This window comes from Pelobates fuscus, chromosome 6, assembly GCF_036172605.1.
Source record: "Pelobates fuscus isolate aPelFus1 chromosome 6, aPelFus1.pri, whole genome shotgun sequence".
Classification (NCBI taxonomy): domain Eukaryota; kingdom Metazoa; phylum Chordata; class Amphibia; order Anura; family Pelobatidae; genus Pelobates; species Pelobates fuscus.
Window position 1 is genome coordinate 1,662,460 of NC_086322.1, and position 25,950 is coordinate 1,688,409.

The 25,950-nt window shown below is 46.7% G+C and overlaps 1 protein-coding gene across 1 annotated transcript in view; it reads left to right on the forward strand.

Moving 5' to 3' along the window:
• The window catches only part of LOC134614080 (sphingomyelin phosphodiesterase 5-like), an 85,953-nt gene extending 62,527 nt beyond the window's left edge, over positions 1-23,426 (forward strand). Inside the window, exon 8 of the mRNA XM_063457497.1 lies at positions 23,112-23,426. Within this exon, the coding sequence (XP_063313567.1) occupies positions 23,112-23,216 (105 nt within the window). The 3' untranslated portion in view covers positions 23,217-23,426. The remainder of the gene's footprint in view (positions 1-23,111) is intronic.
• The last annotated feature ends 2,524 nt before the right edge of the window (positions 23,427-25,950 follow it).

Below are 25,950 nucleotides of genomic sequence, written 5' to 3' on the forward strand. Positions count from 1 at the left end.
GTGCCAGCAATTAAGGTTCACATTCTTTCCAAACCGCAAGTTAACCGGCATTAACATTGTATCTGGGTGGCCGCCATTCGGCATGCGTACACGTGGCGGCGGCCATCTTACGCATGAAAATCCCAGCGGTGTTTGGTCGTCGAGTGCCTGGAACTCAAATCGGACACGCAGACAACCAAACACCGCTGAGACCTCCAGAGCTCCGTAACTGCCGAACGGAGAGACATAACGAATCCCCATTCGGTAGTAATAAAGTACCGAATGAGGGAATCACTATCTAGGTGAATGTAAATGTGGATGGCAATTGTAAATGTCTATTTTAACTACCGAACGGAGACCGACCGCAGGGCCCATTCTCATGGAACCCTTTTCGGATACCAACTCGTGTGCGGTCGGTCAAACTTCACTTGCCGGTAACTGCCGAACCCCTGGTCCGATCTGGGTGAATTTTGGATATTATATTCACCCAGATCAGGGCTACCCAGCGGTACCCTGATATTAAAAATATATGATGGTTTAGAGGTACATCCAAGTTTGGGGTAAACTACTGTACAACTTAAGGGGATTATGACTCACACTGAGGGGAGGAGATGTGTGGGAGGTAACAAGAATGGTATTGGTTACTGTCATAATTGCTGTAGTTCCCTCCCTTGCATGGGAGCAGGCTTTATAAGAAACCCTGGAATAAACGATTGTCAGTTCTACTCCTGAAACTGTGTGTCGTCCAGTTATTGGGAGTGCTGTGGGGATATTGCTGTACCGTTTTACCTGCTGGAAACTCTGCTGTGGATTTACTAATGACTTGTTCCTGAGCCTTCCTTGGATCTAAAGTGGAGAATAGCTGCGAGAAATCAGCTCTCCGCTACATTGGTTGGCAGCGCTGGGATCCAGACTCACAGAGGAACAAGGATTAATGGAGATTGACCTTTCTACGCTAAAAAGAACCACCTTGAAAGATCTTCTGGAAGCAAAAGGTGTTTCTGCCAGCAGCAAATCCAAAGCAACGCTTATCACCGAAGTAATGGCAGAATACAGAGCAGAGGAGGTCCAGGCCACGGAACAAAGACCTGAAACAGAACAGGAGGAGTTCCAAAGGCAATTACAATACAGACTGGCCTTCTATGGGGAAAACCCACCCACAGAGATCATCTCTAAAACCATGACAGAGGTGCAGGAATTTGTAAAGAGAAACAGGAGACCACAAACACCAGAAAGAGGTACCGCAGGAGCTATAGCACAAGAGGGTAAGCCCAAAATTCCCTACCAAGCTTTTAAAACGTATGTGGAAGCAGAGGAGGATATAGATGCCTTCCTACAGGACTTTGAGAGACTATGTACACTGCATAACATACCAAGGGAAGAGTGGGTACCCATATTAGCGGGACGGCTGTCAGGAAGGGCAGCGGAAGCCTACCGCACTGTACCAGATGTGGAAATTAGGAACTATAACCGGGTGAAAGAGATTATCCTGGCCCGGTATGCAATAACAGCAGAGGCATACCGGAGACGTTTCAGGGAACTGAAAAAGGTGGACAAAGATTCACATGCGGAGTGGGCTTGCCGACTAGAAAGGGCAGCCCTTGGGTGGATGCAGTCGAGTAAAGCGAGGTCCATGGAGGACTTATTACAAATGCTGCTGTTGGAGCAGTTTTATGAGGGGATATCCTCAGAACTGCAGGAATGGGTGAGGGACCGTAACCCCACCACCCTCACCGAGGCTGCCAAAAAGGCAGATGACTTTATGGATGCTCGCAGACAAACCAAGACAGTGGGTAACAAACCGGCCATGCGGCCACTGGGGGTAAATTCATTTTCTCCTAACCCTCAACCCCCACCAAGATCCCTTCCTCCACCAGCACCAGCCGCAGCGCAGCCGAGATACCGCACACCTGCTTCTGTGCAATGCCACCGATGCCAGAGGTGGGGACATTACCAACGAGATTGTCCGCAGTCCAGGGAACGCAACACCTGGATCCGACCAGGGCCCCCACCACCACCACCGAGAGCAGCAGCACATCATTACCAGGACGAGGTACCACTTCCCTACAGCTCTGCCGTTCCAGTCACGACTGTGGAACAGTGGGAAGTGCTGCATGAGGCCAACCCCTTGCAGGCACAGGCGGATAACCGCCAGCACCATAGGCAAACCGTATATCTGGAAGGGAAGCCTATGCAGGGGCTCAGAGACTCAGGAGCCACCATCACCCTGGTGCAAAGCCATTTGGTTCCAGATAAGGCTAAACTGAATAAGACTGTGGCTGTCAGGGTTGCAGGGGGAGCCGTGTATCGGCTAGACACAGCCAGGGTACATTTGCATTGGGGTGCGGGGTACGGGAATGTGGAAGTGGGACTAATGCCGCAATTACCTGCTGAGGTGGTCCTGGGGAATGACCTGGGCAAACTCACCTCCGCATTTGAACCGCAACCTACTGAAGAAGCACACCCAGTAGTCACCAGGCAACAGGCCCGCACCCAACAAAATAACGCACTGCCGGAGGTCCAGGTAAGAGATTCCTCCCCTTCCCTAGACTGTATCCCTTGGGCCCCTCCTGACGAGTTTGTAGCCGAGGTAGTCACTGACCCCACCTTACAGGTATACCGAGACAAGGTCACCTCTATCCAACCGGGGGCGGAGGGGGAAAGATTTGTATGGGACCGACAGTTATTATACCGGGAATCAAGTAAACAAATAGACGGGTCAGACCCCATTACCACAAGACAGCTGGTGGTACCTCAGAGGTACCGAACCGAATTACTCCGGATAGCGCACGATATTCCGCTATCCGGACATTTGGGGGTCAGCCGTACCAGATATCGATTGACCCAGAGTTTCTTTTGGCCAGGGATTAGCCAGGAGGTACGCAGGTACTGTAATACCTGCGACACGTGCCAGAGGGTGGGAAAGAGGGGGGATAAGCATAAGGCGAAGCTGCACCCCCTACCCATAATTGAGGAACCCTTTCATAGGGTTGCCGTAGATATTGTAGGTCCCTTCCGGAAACCCAGCCCCTCGGGCAAACGATACATCCTGACTGTAGTGGACTATGCCACGCGCTACCCCGAGGCGGTAGCTTTAACTAATATACTTGCAGAGACGGTGGCTGAGGCGCTGATGCAGGTTTTCTCCCGGATGGGGCTACCCAGGGAGATCATCTCGGATCAGGGCACTCAGTTCACGGCAGAGGTTACCCAACAACTCTGGAAGTTCTGTAAAATTAAGCCTATAATTAGTGCTCCGTACCACCCCCAGACTAATGGGCTCTGCGAACGGTTCAATGGCACCTTAAAACAGATGCTCCGAACCTTCGCAGAGACTCACCGAGACTGGGAAAAATTCCTGCCGCACTTACTGTTTGCTTACAGGGAAGTGCCGCAGGAATCTACAGGATTTTCCCCTTTTGAGCTGCTATTCGGGAGGAGAGTAAGGGGACCCCTAGACTTGATTAGAGAGCACTGGGAGGGAGACCGTAGCGTGGACGGTACCCCTATTGTACCATATGTGTTGGCCCTCCGAGATCGCCTGGAAGCACTCACCAAGACGGTAAAGGAAAACCTACAGGCAGCTCAGACGCGGCAGCGCACCTGGTACGATAGAGGCGCCAGGGACCGCAGCTTTCAGGTCGGACAGAAAGTTTTAATTTTAAAACCTGTTCGACACGATAAGCTACAGGCCGCCTGGCAAGGTCCTTATAGAGTGGTAGAACAACGATGTGACACCACGTATATAATTGGCCACTGCGCAGGGAATGGGGGGCGACGCATGATCCATGTGAACATGCTGAAACCTTACCAGGAACGTTCAGAGGAGGTGACAGCGATCTGCGCCCCCACCTCTGAAGAGAGCGACAGCCTACCCCTCCCCGATCTGTTAGAAGACGGGCAGCTGGCTGGGGATTTAGGAGCAGTTGTATTGGGGGATCGGTTGAGCCCACAGGAGCGTATCGAGGTACAACAGCTGCTGCAGGAAAAGCAGGAAACCTTTTCTAATGTACCTGGATACACCCCTCTGGCTACCCACCGAGTAGACACCCCAGGTCAACTCCCCATGCGCCAGACCCCGTACCGCATCCCGGAAGCGGTCCGGGAGAATATGCGCAAAGAAATTGAGGAGATGATACAGTTAGGAGTGATTGAGCCCTCAGATAGTCCCTGGGCATCTCCAGTGGTCCTCGTACCAAAGCGGGACGGCACGACCCGCTTTTGCGTGGACTACAGGAGACTGAATGAGAAGACCGTATCCGACGCATACCCGATGCCTAGGATCGATGAGTTACTAGACCGGATGGCCAGGGGGCAATACCTTACCACGATTGATCTGTGCAAAGGGTATTGGCAGATTCCCCTGGCCCCGGACGCCATCCCCAAGTCCGCCTTTGTCACCCCATTCGGCCTGTACCAATTTAAGGTCATGCCGTTTGGGATGAAAAACGCGCCAGCTACCTTCCAGCGGATGGTGGACCGTCTCCTAGATGGGTTCCAAGACTATACCTGCGCATATCTCGATGATATTGCCATATTTAGCGATACCTGGCAGGAACACTTGGCCCATATAGGAGCGGTCCTAGACAGGATCAGGGAGGCTGGTTTGACCCTAAAGCCAGCTAAATGTAGTATCGGGATGGCCGAGGTACAGTACCTGGGCCACCGAGTGGGCTGTGGTAAGCAGAAGCCGGAACCCGCCAAAGTAGAGGCGGTATCCCAGTGGCCTACCCCGACGACTAAAACCCAGGTGTTAGCCTTCTTAGGGACAGCAGGGTATTATCGGAAGTTTGTCCCCAATTATAGTGCCCTGGCCAAACCCCTCACTGACCTGACCCGTAAAAACCTTCCCCGCCAAGTAACCTGGACCCCGGAGTGTGAGCAGGCATTCCAAAACTTGAAAGATGCACTTGTTAATGCCCCTGTCTTGGCCGCTCCCAATCCAACTAAACGTTTTCTTGTCCACACAGACGCTTCTATGTTTGGATTGGGGGCAGTATTAAGCCAAGTCGGGGCCGATGGCGGAGAACATCCCGTGGCTTACATCAGTCGCAAACTTTTACCCCGGGAAGTAAGCTACGCCGCCATCGAGAAGGAATGCCTGGCTGTGGTGTGGGCCTTGAAGAAATTGCAACCCTATTTGTATGGACAGGCTTTTTCGCTGCTCACGGATCACAACCCGTTAGTCTGGCTGAACCGGGTGGCTGGGGACAATGCCAGGCTGCTGCGCTGGAGTTTGGCGCTACAGCCTTTTGACTTTAACATTCAATACCGCCCGGGTAAGCAAAATGGAAACGCCGACGGGTTGTCGCGACAAACTGATCTGGAGAAATGATCCGTGAGCACCCCGGTCATCCCCAAGCCGATCCGTGTGGGATCAGACTGTGTATGCCGGCTTGTGGGCAAGGGGGAGCAGTGTAGCGGAATGCAGTAAGCCTGTCCTACAAAATGCCTGTGTGACTGTGTTCGTATAATTTTTCCCTATGTTGAAATTGCTGTTCGTCTGTTTATTATGTGAATTATATGTTATTCGGTAGTTTCCATCCGTACTATATACTTATGGAAACTACCGAACGGAGGGGCCACCCCGGAGAGAAGTGTGCCAGCAATTAAGGTTCACATTCTTTCCAAACCGCAAGTTAACCGGCATTAACATTGTATCTGGGTGGCCGCCATTCGGCATGCGTACACGTGGCGGCGGCCATCTTACGCATGAAAATCCCAGCGGTGTTTGGTCGTCGAGTGCCTGGAACTCAAATCGGACACGCAGACAACCAAACACCGCTGAGACCTCCAGAGCTCCGTAACTGCCGAACGGAGAGACATAACGAATCCCCATTCGGTAGTAATAAAGTACCGAATGAGGGAATCACTATCTAGGTGAATGTAAATGTGGATGGCAATTGTAAATGTCTATTTTAACTACCGAACGGAGACCGACCGCAGGGCCCATTCTCATGGAACCCTTTTCGGATACCAACTCGTGTGCGGTCGGTCAAACTTCACTTGCCGGTAACTGCCGAACCCCTGGTCCGATCTGGGTGAATTTTGGATATTATATTCACCCAGATCAGGGCTACCCAGCGGTACCCTGATATTAAAAATATATGATGGTTTAGAGGTACATCCAAGTTTGGGGTAAACTACTGTACAACTTAAGGGGATTATGACTCACACTGAGGGGAGGAGATGTGTGGGAGGTAACAAGAATGGTATTGGTTACTGTCATAATTGCTGTAGTTCCCTCCCTTGCATGGGAGCAGGCTTTATAAGAAACCCTGGAATAAACGATTGTCAGTTCTACTCCTGAAACTGTGTGTCGTCCAGTTATTGGGAGTGCTGTGGGGATATTGCTGTACCGTTTTACCTGCTGGAAACTCTGCTGTGGATTTACTAATGACTTGTTCCTGAGCCTTCCTTGGATCTAAAGTGGAGAATAGCTGCGAGAAATCAGCTCTCCGCTACAAGGGAGCACTCAGGGGACAGTGCTCCCTCGCGCGCCCGCCGGACCGGCCAGCCGGGTGACAGCAGGGCCAGCAATATCACTGGACCCCAGGGAATCCCCCCAGCTCTCCCATAGGTAAAGAGGCTGGGGGGGATTAAATTTAAAAAAAAAAAAGTGTGTTAGTGTGTTAGTGTGTGTTAGTTTTAGTGAGTGTGTGTCTGTTACTGAGTATGTTTGTGTGCGTCTGTCACTGAGTGTGTGTCTGTCAGTAAATGTGTGCGTCTGTTCATGAGTGTGTGTGTGTGTGTGTCTCTTAAGCACTTACCTTTCTCCAGCGCCGGACTCCCTTGGCGCTGGGGATCTCTCTGTCCCGATCTGCCTCTCAGCTCCGAATGCACATGCGTGGCAAGAGCCACACGCGCATTCAAACCGCCCATAGGAAAGCATTGCTCAATGCTTTCCTATGGACGTTCAGCGTCTTCTCACTGTGATTTTCACAGTGAGAATCGCAGAAAATCCTCTAGCGGCTGTCAATGAGACAGGCACATAGCTGGGTAACAGTGGGGCGAGGAAGCAGAGGGGGAGGGAAGAGGAAAGGTTTAGCTAGTCCTGATCTTGTGCAGCCTCACAGATTTGCCCGTTTGAGTGAAGATGTTGGGTGCATCAGCTCAGGAGTAGCTGTACTGCAGGAAGCTGTTCCTTCTAACAGCCGTGGGAACAGCCCCTCTAGTACGGGTGGGGTTGAGAGGGTAAGGAAGTCTAGACAGGTTGTGGTGGTAGGGGACTCTATTATTAAGAGAGTAGATAGGGTAATCTGCCACTCTGATCGACTCAACCGGACAGTTTGCTGTCTCCCGGGTGCTCGGGTCCGGCATGTTGCTGACAGAGTGGAGGGATTATTGGGAGGGGCTGGGGATGACCCAGCTGTCATGGTCCATATTGGTACCAATGACAAAGTCAGAGGAAAATGGAAGGTCCTAAAGAGTGAGTTCAGGGAACTAGGAAGTAAACTAAAGAAAAGGACCTCCAAGGTAATATTTTCAGAAAGATTACCTGTGCCGCGCGCTACAGCAGAAAGGCAGCGGGAGATTAGAGAGGTCAATGCGTGGCTGAAGTCTTGGTGCAGGAAAGAGGGTTTTGGGTTTTTAGAGCACTGGGCCGATTTTGGGTACAACCTGTATAGTCCTGATGGATTCCACCTAAACAGAAGAGGGTCTGCTGTGCTGGGGGACAGGATGGCTAGAAGGTTGGAGGGGATTTTAAACTAGTAGTAGGGGGCGGCGGGGGGGTCATAGCAATCTAGAAAATGGAGATAGGATGGAAAGGAGATGGGCCTTAGCTCAGAACAAAGGGGGTGGAGATGGGGGGAGGGGCAAGATCAGACCAGAGGAGGTATGTAATATTGATTCACAAAAAGTACAAATGACTCATGGTGATATTAAATGTATGCTTACTAATGCAAGGAGCCGATATAACAAAATGGGGGAACTAGAGGCATTAGCATACACTAAACAATATGATATAATAGGCATAACAGAAACATGGTGGGATGAGATACATGACTGGGCAGTTAACCTAAATGGGTACACGTTATTTAGGAAGGATAGGAAAAACAGGCAGGGTGGTGGGGTATGTTTGTATGTCAGCCATGAGTTAAAGCCAAATCTTAGGCATGTGGAGTGTGACGAGGAAAATGTGGAAGCTTTATGGGTAGATATCTGCTTGGGGCAAACAAAGGGAAATACGTTATTGGTTGGGATATGTTATAAACCACCTAATGTTAATATTATTGAGGAAGAACTGCTGTTAGAGCAAATTGGGAAAGCTGCAAATCGAGGGAACACATTAATTATTGGAGATTTTAATTACCCGGACATAAATTGGGATAGAGGGACTAGTACTTCAGCAAGGGGAATCAGGTTTTTGAATGTGTTAAATTACACCTTTATGTCACAACTGGTACAAGCACCAACTAGAAAGGATGCTTGTCTGGATCTCGTTATAACAAACAATGTTGGGGGCGGGGCCTGACCGCCGAGCTGGCTGGACGTGGGGCACCTCGGCTCCTCAACGAATCCCCAATATCCAGTGCAAAACACCCTAATCTCTCCTGAATACCCGCACAGCTGCTACAAGAAGGCGAGGGGGGACCCGAGCACAACTTAAGGGGTGAATACTGACCCCCGTCCTGCCGGCAAGGATGATCGCTGGATGGCTGGGATTGCGGCCTGTCGTGAGGCTCTGGCGGGAGATGCGCCCGGTCTCCTGTGCTTAGTCCGGCGGGACCTCCCATGCACTTAACGAGGGCCCCGTTCACCCCCCCCTTTGTGGGCCGGCGGGGTTATCCCGGACCCCACCGGGGAAGCAGCGATCACCTATGAAGCCTCAGTGACAAACGGCGCAACTAGGGACCGCATGGCGAAAAACAAAATGTCCGCCGCATCAACCACCAGCGGCAGAATAGGCGACCCACAGGCACAGACACACTCTTGCTGCACACCAAACAACTCTAAGGAGGAAACGCTCAGACTGTAAAGAAGGCTCACACCTGCATAACATGAGGCAATGTCTCACCATGGTCACCGGAGGATCAGAGGGAACTCAATCGGGACTCTAACCCTGCTGTGTCACAAGCTCCCTCTCTCGAACACCAGAAGCTGCAGCTAGCACAACAAGAGACTAACACCTCCCTGGCAAGAGACCTGACTACATCAAGGACACTGACCGACCCAGCACAGAGGCCGGGATGATCAAGCGGAGGCTAATTATATATTATATGTGCCATGTGTATATGTATGTATAAGGTTGTGGACTATGGCAAACCCTGTGTTTCAGCACCTTACCTTTACAAAAATCCCGAGTGTATACTGCAGCTGACTCTCCTTCTGTAATTCCCCATAGAGAGCAAATATGAAGCGAGACCATGCGGAAAACCTAGCGCTCTGCTGCCCCCTTGTGGTTAAATTTATTTAAGCATACAGAAATACATTCTTGATGTTTACTATTATAACTCCTTGTTGTTCTCAGGTGTTGCTCTGCTTTCAAAATTATTCAATCTCATTGGTGGAGAAAGATGCAAAAAGAAGAGACATCCAGAATGAGAAAACCAGAAGGACTTGTGCAAAGTCCAAAAAGCATTTATTACTCACATATAAGTAAGAATCAATCAGCATAGGATAAAAGAATTTAGTCCACAAATAGTCCAACGCGTTTCTTCCCACTACAGGGACTTCCTCAGGGACCTTGCGACAGTGTAACAGGTTTGACAATGAATAAAAACATTCCCACTTCCTCCCTCTTAAATACCCCCCACAATCAGTGATAAACGTTCATTTGTGGATTCCACCGATGAGATTCAGCTGTTCGCCATCGGAATACGATCACTTCCTGGTTCCGGGTGTATGACGTCATCAACCAGTCTATCACAGTGGGGCCGTTCGAAATTGGTATTTTATACACAATATGAGCATGGAGGGGAGAATGAGAATATGCATTAAAAAATACTTATATACAAATATGCATTATAGTGCATGGTGTATAAAATACCAATTTCGAACGGCCCCACTGTGATAGACTGGTTGTGAAACAAGAGCAATAAAGATCCACCAAAAAAAACAGGAAAAAATCTTTGGAACGCATGACGCACGCACGCAACGCAACGTGATGACGTCATACACCCGGAACCAGGAAGTGATCGTATTCCGATGGCGAACAGCTGAATCTCATCGGTGGAATCCACAAATGAACGTTTATCACTGATTGTGGGGGGTATTTAAGAGGGAGGAAGTGGGAATGTTTTTATTCATTGTCAAACCTGTTACACTGTCGCAAGGTCCCTGAGGAAGTCCCTGTAGTGGGAAGAAACACGTTGGACTATTTGTGGACTAAATTCTTTTATCCTATGCTGATTGATTCTTACTTATATGTGAGTAATAAATGCTTTTTGTACTTTGCACAAGTCATTCTGGTTTTCTCATTCTGGATGTCTCTTCTTTTTGCATCTTTCTCCACCAATGAGATTTGAATAATTTTGAAAGCAGAGCAACACCTGAGAACAACAAGGAGTTGTGATACGCCTTATTTTCACTGAAAAAGTGTGAGTGATCCATTTGGCACACATCACTTTTATAATAATTGCACTATGTTACTTTTTATTTCCCTATAGTTGGATTGACCCATATTTTGGTTTCATGTTTATATGGAAGATCTGAGGATATCTTCGGGTTAAAATCTGCTATTTAGAGGAAAGTCTTTTATCTATTTACTACACCTGGTGTTGGGTCACATTGGTGATATTGTATTACCACTAAGTCATAGAGTGAAAGGATTTTGTATTTTGTTCTATGTTTACTTTTAGAGCCTGTACTAACAATCTAATGTTCACACTACTTTAAAAAAACAAAATGTGCATTGTTACACATGCCTCACTAACACCGATCTATGTTAAACAATCTCTCGGCAACAGCTGTTGGGGCATTGCCTGATTATTTGTACTGTTTATCCTATGCACCAAAAATAAAGAATTAAAAAAAAAAAAAAATAACAAACAATGTTAATCTTTTAACCCCTTAAGGACCGCTGACGGTCCTGAACCGTCATAACGGTTTTGGGCTACTTACCTGATCACCGTCGGTCCCACGGCGGCGATCAGCTCTCCTCGCGGTCCAGGGGGACTGCCTGTCTGCCCGGGCAGTCCCCCCTCGGCAGATCAGGACCCCACGGCCATGTGATCACTCGATCACATGACCACAATAGGGGTCCATGTGTCTGCCTGCAGGGGGACTGTCTGTGCTGACAGGCAGTCTCCCTGCATCTGTAAAATCAAAAATAAAGTGTAAAAAAAAAAAAAATGTGTGTGTGTGTATATATATATATATATATATATATATATATAATCAGGGGCGGACTGAGAACCCTCAGGGCCCCCGGGCGAAATAAATCAAGGGCCCCCTTACAGGCCCCACCCATACTCCGCAGCAAGCGCCACCCATGTCCCGCCTCCATGCACCGCCTCCAGCCTCCACACCCTGCACAATCTTTAGACACAAGGAACAAAAGTGCAATAATCCCTTCAAGGCCCCAGTAGAGACTACAATTGAGGGCTAATGGGCCATGGAGGGGGGTCTTTCTAGCAGAGGCTATCTCAGTGTCCTTTAGAGAGTGTGTTAGAAAGAATCCCCTCCAGGCCCTATTAGAGACTACAATGGAGTCTAACAGGCTTGGAAGGGGGTCTTTCTAACAGAGGCCATCTCAGTGTCCCTGCTGGAAACAGTCGCCTCCAGGCCCCAGTAGAGACTACAATTGAGGGCTAATGGGCCATGGAGGGGGGTCTTTCTAGCAGAGGCTATCTCAGTGTCCTTTAGAGAGTGTGTTAGAAAGAATCCCCTCCAGGCCCTATTAGAGACTACAATGGAGTCTAATAGGCTTGGCAGGGGGTCTTTCTAACAGAGGCCATCTCTGTGTCCCTGCTGGAAACAGTCGCCTCCAGGCCCCAGTAGAGACTACAATTGAGGGCTAGTGGGCCATGGAGGGGGGGTCTTTCTAGCAGAGGCCATCTCAGTGTCCTTTAGAGAGTGTGTTAGAAAGAATCCCCTCCAGGCCCTATTAGAGACTACAATGGAGTCTAATAGGCTTGGCAGGGGGTCTTTCTAACAGAGGCCATCTCAGTGTCCCTGCTGGAAACAGTCGCCTCCAGGCCCCAGTAGAGACTACAATTGAGGGCTAGTGGGCCATGGAGGGGGGTCTTTCTAGCAGAGGCCATCTCAGTGTCCTTTAGAGAGTGTGTTAGAAAGAATCCCCTCCAGGCCCTATTAGAGACTACAATGGAGTCTAATAGGCTTGGCAGGGGGTCTTTCTAACAGAGGCCATCTCTGTGTCCCTGCTGGAAACAGTCGCCTCCAGGCCCCAGTAGAGACTACAATTGAGGGCTAATGGGCCATGGAGGGGGGGAGCATTCTAGCAGAGGCTATCTCAGTGTCCTTTAGAGAGTGTGTTAGAAATAATTTCCTCCAGGTCCCATTAGAGACTACAATGGAGTCTAATGGGGCCTGGAGGGGGGTCTCTCCAACACTCTGGTTCCTATTCACAATATAGCAACACAACATAGCTCGCTGATACCTAGGCCAAGTTGTCTCCTCTTACCTTAATTACTGTTGCTGGCAGTCTGTGGGCTTGCTGGAAGGCTGTGGGCTTACTGGCTGCGGCTGGCAGGCTGTGGGCTTGCTGGCAGGCTGTGGGCTTGCTGGCTACTGCCGGCAGGCTGTGGGCTTGCTGGCTGCGGCTGTCAGGCTGTGGGCTTGCTGGAAGGCTGTGGGCTTACTGGCTGCGGCTGGCAGGCTGTGGGCTTGCTGGCTACTGCCGGCAGGCTGTGGGCTTGCTGGCTACTGCCGGCAGGCTGTGGGCTTGCTGGCTACTGCCGGCAGGCTGTGGGCTTGCTGGCTGCGGCTGGCAGGCTGTGGGCTTGCTGGCTGCGGCTGGCAGGCTGTGGCTGGCTGGCTGGCAGGCTGTGGCTTGCTGGCTGCGGTTGGCAGGCTGTGGGTTTGCTGGCTTTAAGCCTAACTGGTGGCCTGTAGGCTGGCTGGCTGTCTACTGGCCAGCCTGTGGGCTGGCTGGCCTGTGGGTTGGCTGGCTTGCTGGCTACTGGGGCACTCGTAGATTATTTAAAGAAATAATCCATGCACAATAACCACTACTACTCTGTGTAGTCGTTATGGTGCCAGGAGGGCCGGGGCCCCCTCCCAGAGTAAGTAGTCAAACCGTTTAAGAACAGTTTGACAACTTACCTGGGGTCTGCTGGGATATGAGGCTGTAGTAGGGTATAGGAGCAGTGGTGCAATGTGTAAGGGGTGCAGTGTGTGTGAAAGGTTCAGTGTGTGTGAGGGGGTGTAGTGTGTGAATGTGTAGGGTGTGTGGGGCAATGTGTGTACGAGGGGGCTGTGTATGTGTGTGGCAATGTTAGTATGGGGGGCTGTGTGTGTATGGGTGGGCAGTGTATGTGTGTGTGTGTGAGGCAATGTGTGTAAATGTGTATGGTGTGTGTGGGGGCAGTGTGTGTGTATGGGGGGTAGTGTGTGAATGTGTATGGTGTGTGGGGGCAGTGTGTTTATGGGGCTAAAGTTCACTCTCACCACTGCGACCACCAGGAATACCTGGTGGTCACAGTGTTGAGAGTGAACTCTAGCCCGTAGCTCCAGGGCTACAGTTTACTCTCGCAAGAGCCGTAACGTTGCCGTGGTAACCGCGGCAACGATCTGTGCTCGCGCAAGAAGGACCCAGAGGAGCTGCAGGCTGAGCTCCCGGGTCCTCTCTTCCTCCCTCCCCTGCCGGCTGCCCGCACGGTGCCTGCGGACAGGGGAGGGGGCAATTGCCCTCCTCTTACTCCCCCCTCCTCCTCTTCTTACCCCCCCTCCCCCTCTTCTTACCCCCTTCTTACTCCCACTCTCTTCTTACCCCCCTTCTTACTCTCCCCCTCTTCTTACTCTCCCCCTCCCCCTCTCCTTACTCCCCCCTCCCCCTCTCCTTACTCCCCCTTCTTACTCTCCCCCTCTTCTTACTCCCCCCTCCCCCTCTTCTTACTCCCACCTCTTCTTACTCCTCCCACTTCTTACTCCCCCCTCTTCTTACCCCCTCCCCGCTCTTCTTACCCCCCTCCCCCCTCTTCTTACTCCCCCCTTCCTCTTTTACTACCCCCTCCCCCTCTTCTTACTCCCCCCTTCCTCTTTTACTCCCCCCTCCCCCTCTTCTTACTCCCCCCTTCCTCTTTTACTCCCCCCTCCCCCTCCCCCCTCTTCTTACCCCCTTCTTACTCCCCCCTCCCTTCTTACCCCCTCTCTCTCTTCTTACCCCCCCTCCCTCTTCTTACCCCCCTCCCTCCTCTTACCCCCCTCCCTCCTCTTACCCCCCCTCCCTCTCTTTTTACCCCCCCACTCCCCTCTCTCTTTTTACCCCCCCACTCCCCTCTCTTTTTACCCCCCTCCCTCTCTCTTTTAACCCCCCTCCCTCTTTTAAACCCCCATCCCTCTCTTTTAACCCATCTCTTTTAACAACCCCCCTCTCTCTTTTACCCCCCCTTTTAACCCTCCCTCTCTCTTTTAACAACCCCTCTCTCTTTTAACCCCCCCTCCCTCTCTCTTTTAACCCCCCTCCCTCTCTCTTTTAACCCCCCTCCCTCTCTCTTTTAACCCCCCTCCCTCTCTCTTAACCCCCCTCCCTCTCTCTTTTAACCCCCCTCCCTCTCTTTTAACCCCCCTCCCTCTCTCTTTTAACTCCCCCTCTCTCTTTTAACCCCCCTCCCTCTCTCTTTTAACCCCCCTCCCTCTCTCTTTTAACCCCCCTCCCTCTCTCTTTTAACTCCCCCTCTCTCTTTTAACTCCCCCCCCCTCTGTCTTTTAACTCCCCCCCCCCTCCCCTCCCTCCCTCTCTCTTTTTACCCCCTCCCCGTAGCGTGGCCGAGCTGCTCTGCGTCCGCGGTGCCGGCCGGATTGATAGGAAGGTGCACACACACTGAGTGTACACCTTCCTGTCAGTCCGGCCGGGTACAGGAAACAGAAACTCCTGTTCCGCGCGGAACAGGAGTTTCTGTTTCCTGTACCCGGCCGGACTGACAGGAAGGTGCACACTCAGTGTGTGTGCACCTTCCTATCACTCCGGCCGGCACCGCGGACGCAGAGCAGCTCGGCCACGCTACGGGGAGGGGAGGTGAGAAGCTGCAGCCGCCTGAGCGCTCTTAAGAGAGCGCTCAGGCGGCTGCAGCATTTAAAGGGGCGGCCGGGCCCCCTGATGGCGGGCCCCCCTCCCGGCCGGGCCCTCGGACCATGTCCGAAGTGCCCGACCGGTCAGTCCGCCCCTGTATATAATGTCATACTAAGTGTATTTTTATATTTATATATACGTATATTAATATAAAAATACACTTATATTTAAATTACACACGAATATATACAATATATATAATAACTATATATATGGTATATATATATATTATTATAAAATACAAATAATATGTTAATAAAAATAAATAACAAAAAATAAAAATAATTTTTTATAATTAAAAAAAAATTATATATATATATGCAATTTTATTCTAACAGTATTTTGATATTGATATATATTTATATCAAAATACACTTAGAATGTAATGATATATATATCTATGTATAAATAAATAAAAATAATACGAAATATACATATGTCCACATACATAATTACATAAATATACACGTAGACGTCAAATATATAAATATGTATATATATTAAAATTCTACGTGCATATTTATGTAATATTTTTACCTAATTAAGTAATTTTAATGATTGCAATTTGAGGGACCTGCCTGCCAACCCAGGCCAAAAGTCCAGATAATTTAATTTGCTAGCACTGTCTTTAATCCTGTAACTTTCTATGACACCCTAAATCCTGTACATGGGGGTACTGTTTTACTCGGGAGACTTCGCTGAACACAAATATTAGTGTTTCAAAACAGTAAAACATATCACAGCGATATTCACACACAAACAGCTCTTTCACTGAGGATATTATTGTTGTGATATATTTTACTGTTCTGATACACTAATATTTGTGTTCAGCGAAGTCTCCTGAGTATAACAGTACCCCACATGTAGAGGTTTTATAGTGTTTGTGAAAGTTACAGGGTCAAATATAAGGCTTGATTTTACTTTTTTTTTTTTTTATTGAAATTTATCAGATTGGTTAGGTTGCCTTTGAGAGCGTATGGTAGCCAAGGAATGAGAATTAGCCCCATGATGGCATACCATTTGCAAAAGAAGACAACCCAAGGTATTGCAAATGGGGTATGTTCAGCCTTTTTTAGTAGCCACTTAGTCACAAACACCGGCCAAAATTGGTGTTTTTTGCATTTTTAACACACAAACAAATATAAATGCTAACTTTGGCCAGTGTGGCTACTAAAAAAGACTGGACATACCGCATTTTGAATACCCTGGGTTGTCTACTTTAAAAAATATGTACATGTTAGGTGTGTTTCGGGGATTTATGACAGATAACGGTGTTACAATGTCACTATTGATACATTTAAAATATATATTTATTGAAACAGCAATTTCCTACTTGTATTTATAGGCCTATAACTTGCAAAAAAAAGCAATAAAGCATGTAAACACTGGGTGTTTTTAAACTCGGGACAACATTTTGAATCTATTTAGCAGTCTTTTTCATTAGATTTTGTAGATAAGTAAAAGTCCAAAAACATCTTTTTTTTTTTTTTTTTTTCACCATATTTTATTATTTTTTTTAAATACAATATATGACATAATATAAATACTGGTATGTAAAGAAAGCCCTTCTTGTTGTGAAAAAAACAATATATAACTTGTATGGGAACCGTAAATGAGAGAGCGGAAAATTACAGCTAAACACAAACACCACAAAAGTGTTAAAACTGCTCTGGTCCTTAACGTACAAACATCGCAAAAACAGGCCGGTCCTTAAGGGGTTATTATTATTATTATTATTATTATCGCCATTTATATAGCGCCAACAGATTCCGTAGCGCTTTACAATATTTTGAGAGGGGGGGATGTAACAATAAATAAGACAATTACAAGAAAACTTACAGGAATAATAGGTTGAAGAGGACCCTGCTCAAATGAGCTTACAGTCTATAGGAGGTGGGGTATTAGAAACATTAGGATAGGAAATATCAAGTAGGAGTGAAGCAGAGCTGGAGGAGAGAGCAAAGCACTATCCCATAGGAGAGCAAGAGACAGGTATGTAAGGGAGAGATTACTCTGGGAGGCCATACGCTTTCCTGAAGAGATGGGATTTAAGGCCCTTCTTAAATGATTGAAGACTAGGGGAGAGTATGATGGCAGTAGGCAAGTTATTCCATAGGAGAGGAGCCGCCCGTGAGAAGTCCTGCAAGCGCGAGTTGGCCGTACGGGTGCGAGCAGCGGTCAGGAGGTGGTCGCGGGCAGAGCGGACGGTACGAGGAGGGGCATACCTCTGGATCAGTGAAGAGATATAAGAGGGGCTGGAATTGTTCAGTGCTTTAAATGTATGGGTTAGCACTTTGAATTGACTCCTATAGGATACAGGGAGCCAATGTAAGGACTGGCAGAGGGGCGAGGTGTGAGAGGACCGACTGGATAGGAAAATCAGTCTAGCTGCAGCATTCATTACAGACTGTAGCGGGGCAGTACGGCTTTTGGGGAGACCAATCAGGAGAGGGTTACAGTAATCCATGCGGGAAATTACTAGAGCATGGACAAGCTCCTTGGTAGCATCTTGCGTAAGAAAGGGGCGGATGCGGGCTATGTTTTTGAGTTGGAACCTACAGGACTTGGCAACAAACTGGATGTGAGACTCAAAGGTGAGACCAGAGTCAAGTATGACGCCAAGACAGCGCGCTTGTAGGGATGGACTCATGTGGATATCATAACCAACATTCAAATAAGGGAGCATTTGGGAAATCGTGATCACAATATGGTAAATTTTGAAATAAACTCAAAAAAGCAAAAGCACTTGGGGTATACTAAAACGTATAATTTAAAAAAAGCCAATTTCAATAAGATTAGGGCAGCTCTACAGCATATCAACTGGCATAAACTCCTTAGTGATAAAAACACTGAGGATAAATGGAAACTATTCAAACAAATATTAGAAAGGTACATTTCACAGTATGTACCATTGGGTAATAAATATAAAAGAAACTACCGTATATACTCGAGTATAAGCCGACCCGAATATAAGCCGAGGCCCCTAATTTTACCCCAAAAAACTGGGAAAACTTATTGACTCGAGTATAAGACTAGGGTGGGAAATGCAGCAGCTACTGGTAAATTTCTAAATAAAATTAGATCCTAAAAAAATTATATAAATTGAATATTTATTTACAGTGTGTGTATATAATGAATGCAGTGTGTGCGAATGAATGCAGTGTGTGCGAATGAATGCAGTGTGTGCGGATGAGTGCAGTGTGCGGATGAGTGCAGTGTGCGGATGAGTGCAGTGTGCGGATGAGTGCAGTGTGCGTGCGTATATATTAATTGAATATTTATTTCCAGATTGTGTGAATGCAGTGTGTGTGAGTGCAGTGTGTGTATATGAATGAAGTGTGAGTGTGTGATGCAGTGTGTGTTTGTGTATGTGTTGGTGGGGGTGGGCATTTGATATATTATTAATTGATTTTTTTATATTATTATTTTTTTTTTTATTATTTATTATTTAATTATTTTTTTTTTTTTTAATTATCTTTTTTTTTTTCGTCCCCCCTCCCTGCTTGCTAGCTGGCCAGGGAGGGGGGCTCCTTCCCTGGTGGTCCTGTGTCATTGGTAGTTCAGTGGCGGGGAGAGGGGGGCTGGCAGAGCGTTACTTACCTGTCCTGCAGCTCCTGTCAGCTCTCTCCTCCTCTGCGCCGTCCGTTCTGCTCTTCTGTCAGCTCCCAGTGTAAATCTCGCGAGAGCCGCGGCTCTCGCGAGACTTACACTGGGAGCTGACCGAGGTGCTGAACGGACGGCGCGGAGGAGGAGAGAGCTGACAGGAGCTGCAGGAAAGGTAAGTACAGCTCTGCCAGCACCCCTCTCCCCCCAGTCTGTATTATGGCAATGCAAATTGCCATAATACAGACTCTGACTCGAGTATAAGCAGAGTTGGGGTTTTTCAGCACAACAAATGTGCTGAAAAACTCGGCTTATACTCGAGTATATACGGTAATTAAAACCAATGTGGCTTAGTAGAGAAGTAAAACAAGAGATTAAAAATAAGAAAAGGGCATTTAAAGCATTTAAATCAGAGGCATCCTATATAAGATATTAGGAAGCCAATAATACTTAAAGTGGCTAAACTGGAAAATGAGAAATTGATAGCTAAAGAATGCAAAACCAACCCCAAATAATTTTTCAAGTACATTAATTCTAAAAAAATGAAAGTGTAGGTACACTGAAAACAGAGATGGGTATGTTAGTCAATGAAGACCAGGAAAAGGCAGAAATTTTAAATAACTATTTTTCTTCAGTATTTATTAATGAGGATCCTATGGCAAGAGATATGCAAACGATTGCTGCAACAAACTTTCTGATAACTTGTGATTGGATAACTCGAGACAAGGTGCTACAGCTGTTAAAGAAAATTAATGTAAATAAAGCTCCGGGACCTGACGGTATCCACCCACGAGCACTTAAGGAGCTAAGTGAGGAAATAAGTGAACCTCTGTATTTAATTTTTCAAGATTCTTTTGTTTCAGGTACCGGAGGATTGGAGGAAGGCAGATGTTGTTCCTATATTTAAAAAGGGTTAAAAATCCTTGCCTGGAAATTAGACCTGTGAGCTTAACTTCCGTAACTGGGAAAATATTTGAAGGGCTATTAAGGGATAATATTCAGGAATTCATTGGGAAGAACTTTGTTATTAGCAATAATCAGCACGGTTTTATGAAACATAGGTCATGTCAAACTAACCTAATTGCATTCTACGAAGAAGTAAATCGAAGTATAGATCAGGGTGTTGCAGTGGATGTGATCTACTTGGATTTTGCCAAGGCATTTAATATGGTTCCTCACAAATGGTTAGTCTTCATACTAAAAGAAATTGGTCTAGATGAATATTCTTGTTCTTGGGTAGAACATTGGCTTAAGGATAGAGTACAACGAGTTGTAATTAATGGTAAATTTTCAGGCTTGACAAAGGTGGTGTCCCTCAGGGTTCTGTTTTGGGACCGCTTCTATTTAACATATTCATAAATGATTTTGAAATGGGCATTGAAAGCCATGTATCAGTGTTTGCAGATGACACAAAACTTTGTAAATTAATAAAATGTGAGCAGGATATTGCTTTGCTGCAGAAGGATTTGGATAGATTGGGGGACCGGGCACTAAAATGGCAGATGAAATTTAATGTAGAGAAATGCAAAGTCATGCACTTCGGGGTTAAGAATGCACAAGCAACTGTGATAAAGTGAAGGCAGGGAGGCCATTTAACCCCAGGGGGAGTATATGTGGGTTGTGTGTTGTGTGTTGGGGTGGAGCATTTGGAGAGAAGGGTGGCCCAATGTTCCACTCCACATTTTAGGGGTTTTCCTGGGAGACATAGATCCAGGCCAGGGTTTTTTGGACTGTCTCCAACCCACTGCTCAGCTGCGGATAATCAGCTGTAGCAGTGGGAGTAAACCCCTCCCTGCTAGGCAGGTAAAAAGGGGGGGATTGCTGGCTTCCTCCCAGGAAGCAGGTAGGAGAGAGGCTGTTCTCTCCAGAGAGAGAGTCAAGGAGACTGAGCACTGGGAGTGCAGAAAGGGAAGCAGTTAAGGCTGGTTTGGAGCACTGGGAGTGCAGAAAGGGAAGCAGTCAAGGCTGGCTTGAAGCACTGGGAGTGCTGAGAGCGGACAAAGAACTAGGTTGGTGAAACCAATATTGTTTTGTTTTAGTTTAACCCCTGAGAGATAGGGAACCTAATGTTAGTTAGTGCTCAGACGAGCTAGGTTTTTGTTTATAGGGATTTGTGTTATATTTAGGTTTTCATTTACTGCTGTCTCCTGTGTGGATTTACAAATAAAGTGCCTGGAGTATATGCAATTACAAGGACTGTGCCTGTTGTTTACCCTAGAGGACCGTGCTACCTGCAAACAAGGATCACACAACGTACACCCTAAATGGTAGTGAATTAGGGATAACCACTCACGAGAAGGATTTGGGAATTGTTATAGACAACAAATTAGGCAGCAATATGCAATGTCAATCTGCCATTGCTAAAGCCAGTAAGGTTTTGTCATGTATAAATAGGGGCATAAATTCTCGGGATGAAAATATAATTTTGCCTCTTTATAAATCGCTGGTAAGACCACACCTTGAATATGCTGTGCAATTTTGGGCACCTGTTCTAAAGAAAGATATATCATGGCACTAGAAAAAGTCCAGAGACGAGCTACAACATTGATAAAAGGAATGGAGCATTTTAGTTATGAAGAAATGTTAAAAAAATTAAATCTGTTTAGTTTGGAAAAACGGCGCCTGAGAGGGGATATGATAACTTTATACAAATATATTCGGGGCCAGTACAAACATTTATCTAGAAATCTATTCATAAACAGGGCTATACATAGGACACGAGGTCACACATTTAGGCTGGAGGAGATTTCATCTAAGGCAAAGAAAAGGTTTTTTTTTTTTTTACAGTAAGAGCAATAAGGATATGGAACTATCTGCCTGAAGAGGTGGTTTTGTCAGAGTCTATACAGATGTTTAACCCCTTAAGGACCAAACTTATGAAATAAAAGGGAATCATGACATGTCACACATGTCATGTGTCCTTAAGGGGTTAAACTGCAATTGGATAAATACTTACAAAAACATAACATACAGGGATATCATTTCTAATTAGTGGGATAATAGCTGCTTGATCCAAGGAGACATCTGACTGCTATTTTGGGGTCAAGAAGGAATTTTGTCCTAGTTTGTGGCAAAATTGGAAGCGCTTCAGACTGGGTTTTTTGCCTTCTTTTGGATCAAAAGCAACAACATATGTGAGGAAGGCTGAACTTGATGGACGCAAGTCTCTTTTCAGCTATGTAACTATGTAACACAGTAAAGGAGGAGACTATATTTAAAAGAAGAAAAGCTACCACAATAAGAGGACATAGTCTTAAATTAGAGGGGCAAAGGTTTAAAAATAATATCCGGAAGTATTACTTTACTGAGAGAGTAGTGGATGCATGGAATAGTCCTCCAGCTGAAGTGGTAGAGGTTAACACTGTTAAGGAGTTTAAGCATATGTGGGATACGCATAAGGCTATCCTATTTATAAGATAAGGCCAGGGAAGTATTGGGCAGACTAGATGGGCCGAATGGTTCTTATCTGCCATCACATTCTATGCTATACTCAGGGGAGTATAGTGATTATAGCAATCCCCAGAGTGTAGTTCTCCAATCCCCCAAACATGAGCCAAGACTTCATGAAGGAGTAAAGCATCTTGTTTAATGGGAGCCACAGCTGGCCTTTTATGCAAGTCAATAGTCTTACCCTGGAGCTTGTTCCCTTCATCCAAACGAATGATCTCACTGAATAGTGCCCTTCTAAGCTGAATAGAAACGAACGCAGGCAATGAGGGAAGTCCAGCGGTGTTCGGGAGTTTATGTAGACGATTTTAGTTCCAGGAGATCCATGCCCCAAACACTGCTGCCTGCGTTCATGCAAATAAGATGGTCGCCACCTTGTGGTTGTCCAAAGGCATTGCGGCCCCCCTGGCGAACAATTAGAACACTGCGGTGAGAAACGTTCCAAGTGGTTAATAGGTTCCAAGTGGTTAATAAGCTCCAGGGTGGTCTCTGTTCGTGCGCTTGTTCGGTAAACGAACCATATAGTCCCAATTGCATGAACAGCCTGTTTGAAGTATTTTAGCCAGGTCTATTTCAGGGGCCATAGTCACAGAGTAAAAGGCTGGCAAACAGGCTCCTCCAAAAGCCAGTGGCTAGGTTACTTTCACCACACATACAGACTCCGGGCCCCGAAGTGGTCATGGTGCTTGGATTAACCCTGTAAGCATAATGAGGACTCTGGAAGTATATACTTTCAGAAATCTGTTCTTTATTCAAACATCTAGTGGACCTGGGATGTTTCTACCCCAATTAGGGTCTTTCTGAATTTTTCAGTGATATTTTTTATACAAATGAGCTATTTGCATTTTTTACATTGTTTTCCTGACATGTTTACTTGTTTTCTCAGGTTATGGATAAATACCAGTTTATCACCAGCTTGGCGGGACTGTCCGATCATATCCCTGTGTCCTTAACGCTTTCTATCTCACTGCCAGAAATAACCTCCTTGTGACTATAAACGCCAGGCAGATACCAGCAGGAGGAAAACAGAAGATGGAATAGATTGAAGGCTAAACATGGACTTGATATGGCATGGTGTCCTTAAACTACGGGTACATTGAAGCTGACTGATTAAATCGCCCTTTGTGTTGGGTTGGAATTTTTTGGAAATCCTTTGTAAATGTTTGAGAGCAGATGATTAAAATGCACATTGCAATCTAGATGTTACTGTGTATGTATTCTGACCACCAATACTTTCTCCAAGGTCCAAGTGGTTTCTGGGTTTAATATTTCTGTAAATAAGCAGATCCAGGACTTCACCTCTCCTTTTGGATGAACCGTTTCTGTGCAATGCTTTAGCGGGATGACGTATATCTGACAAAGATATCTCTAAGGGGAGGTCTGCCTTGACGTTGGCAGGCGGGCATTCCCTCCAGTGGCCATTGGAGTAACTAAATGACCTCCATTTGTTTAAATATACATAGGGATTAAGGAGAGAGCACAGGCAACCTTTTTCCTTCGGTTTATGCTATATGTATTGGAGCTGATTTGTACTGTGGTCGTTGCTGCAGCCCAGGAGTGATGGAAGTGAGCCCAAGACTTTTCTTTTTGTATTTGTATTCACTTTTTGTATCACACAGCCTTGTTACAATGCTGCCGCCCATTCCATGTGTTCCCTATTAAGGGTTAATAAGGATAAAGAATAGAGATATCTTTGCCAGAAGCTCATGGAAGCAAGGTGGCCATTGGAGTAACGAAGTAACTAAATGACCTCTGTAGCGGAGCGCTAGTTTAACACAGACTTTCTCTGCTGGTATTCCAAGAGTTGCTCAGGATCAAGTAAATCATCACAGGAAGAACAGCATAAATAGTAAATAAAATAATCCACGAATATCCCATCACCTTTCCCAATAACTGGACAACACACAGTATCAGGAGCAGAACTCCTGTTTAATGTCACATACCCTGCTTTTATGCAACTCTCCCATGCAAGGAAGACACCCACGGAAAATTATCCATTCTCCAATCACAAACTGGCTACAGCCCACACATTCCCTCTCCTTAGCCGGAGAAATAACCCAATTACCTATACATTTGAAACACACATTTTCCCTGTTTTCTGGATGTACCTGAAGACCATGACATATCCCCTGATCGCCCTGATATGGGTGAGCAACATACTCAAAAATCACCCAGCTCGGATCAGGCATTCGGGAATTTCGTGGAGGTCTTCGTTTTACCGACCGCACACGAGGCAATAGCCGAAAGGAGTTCCATGTGTTTTGGCCTTGTTGTCAGTCTCTGTTCGTGAGGTGAAAAACACGGAAATAGTGAATACAATGGGCTCTGCCTGAGTTCGTATGAATCCCCTTGTTCGTGGGTATCTTTTTACCGAACGCCGTGCCGTTCGTGTGTTTTCCCACGAACGGATGGAGGTCTCTGTGGTGTTCGCGTGGTTGTGTGTCCGATTTGGGTTCCAGACACTCGACAACCAAACACAGCTGGTGCGTTCGTATGGCAAGATGGCCGCCACCACGTGTTTGCATGTTAAACGGTGCCCACCCAGGGAATACACAGTGTGTTCGTATGATTCTCAATTAGGATAGTGTAAATAACGATGGGGAGGTCAATTCGAGCCATGTTCCTCTCTGGGGTGGTCTGGTTGTTCAGTAGTTTGTCCGTTTGTCGAATGGAGATATTTAACATGTTGGCAATTGGGTTCCTACTGAACAACCAGACGAATGCTTCAGCAGCTCCCTGGTTACTTCTTGTCTTAAAAGTAACGAACCATAGGAAATTGAACATAATGTTGTAACAATAAAAGTTATGGACAGCCAAAATTAAAGACGGTGGATAGTAGCCAAACGCAATCCACTACAACCTAAATTTGTTTAAATATACATAGGGATTAAGGAGAGAGCGTAGGTCACTTTTTTTCCTTTGGTTTTTACTATATGTATTGGAGCTGATGTGTACTGTGGTTGTTGCTGCCACCCAGGAGTGATGGGAGTAAGGACTTTTCTTTTTGTATTCACTTTTTGTATCACACAGCTAGGTTACAATGCTGCCGCCAATCCCTATTAAGGGTTAATACGTATATAGGGGTGTATATAAAAAAAAATACCCCTTTCTGTCTCATTAGAGATATCTTTGCCAGAAGCTCAAGGAAACATGGTGAAGGGTCAGAGTAGGACCCGTCTAGGGGGGTCTGCCTTGACGTTGGCAGGCGGGCGTTCTTTCCAGTGTCCATTTGAGTAACTAAATTACCTCCATTTGTTTAAATATACATAGGGATTAAGGAGAGAGCGCAGGTAACTTTTTTGTTTCTTTGGTTTTTACTATAGTATTATCTATATATATACAGAGAGGGACAGAGACACCTCTGGCCAGTTATAGTATTATCTATGTACACAGTAAAAGATATTGCCACCTTTAACAGATCCCCTGTTATTGCCTGGCCAACAGACTTGGAACATTGTAACCACTGTATTTGTAACATACAAATGGAAAAACGAATAACCCTGCTAACTCGTTTGTATAACCAAACAAACTGCCAAACCAGAGACTACCCAGACCAGGCGTGTGCCGGCAATTAACTCCCTGACTCTGTGCCAAACCACAAAAGTTTTAAGTGGTTCACTGGGTGGCCGTCGATTTTGTATGCACGAACACGTGGCAGCGCCCATCTTGTTTTGTCAAACGCGTCCAGCGAGGTTTGGTCATCGAGTGTCTGGAACTATTTTCGG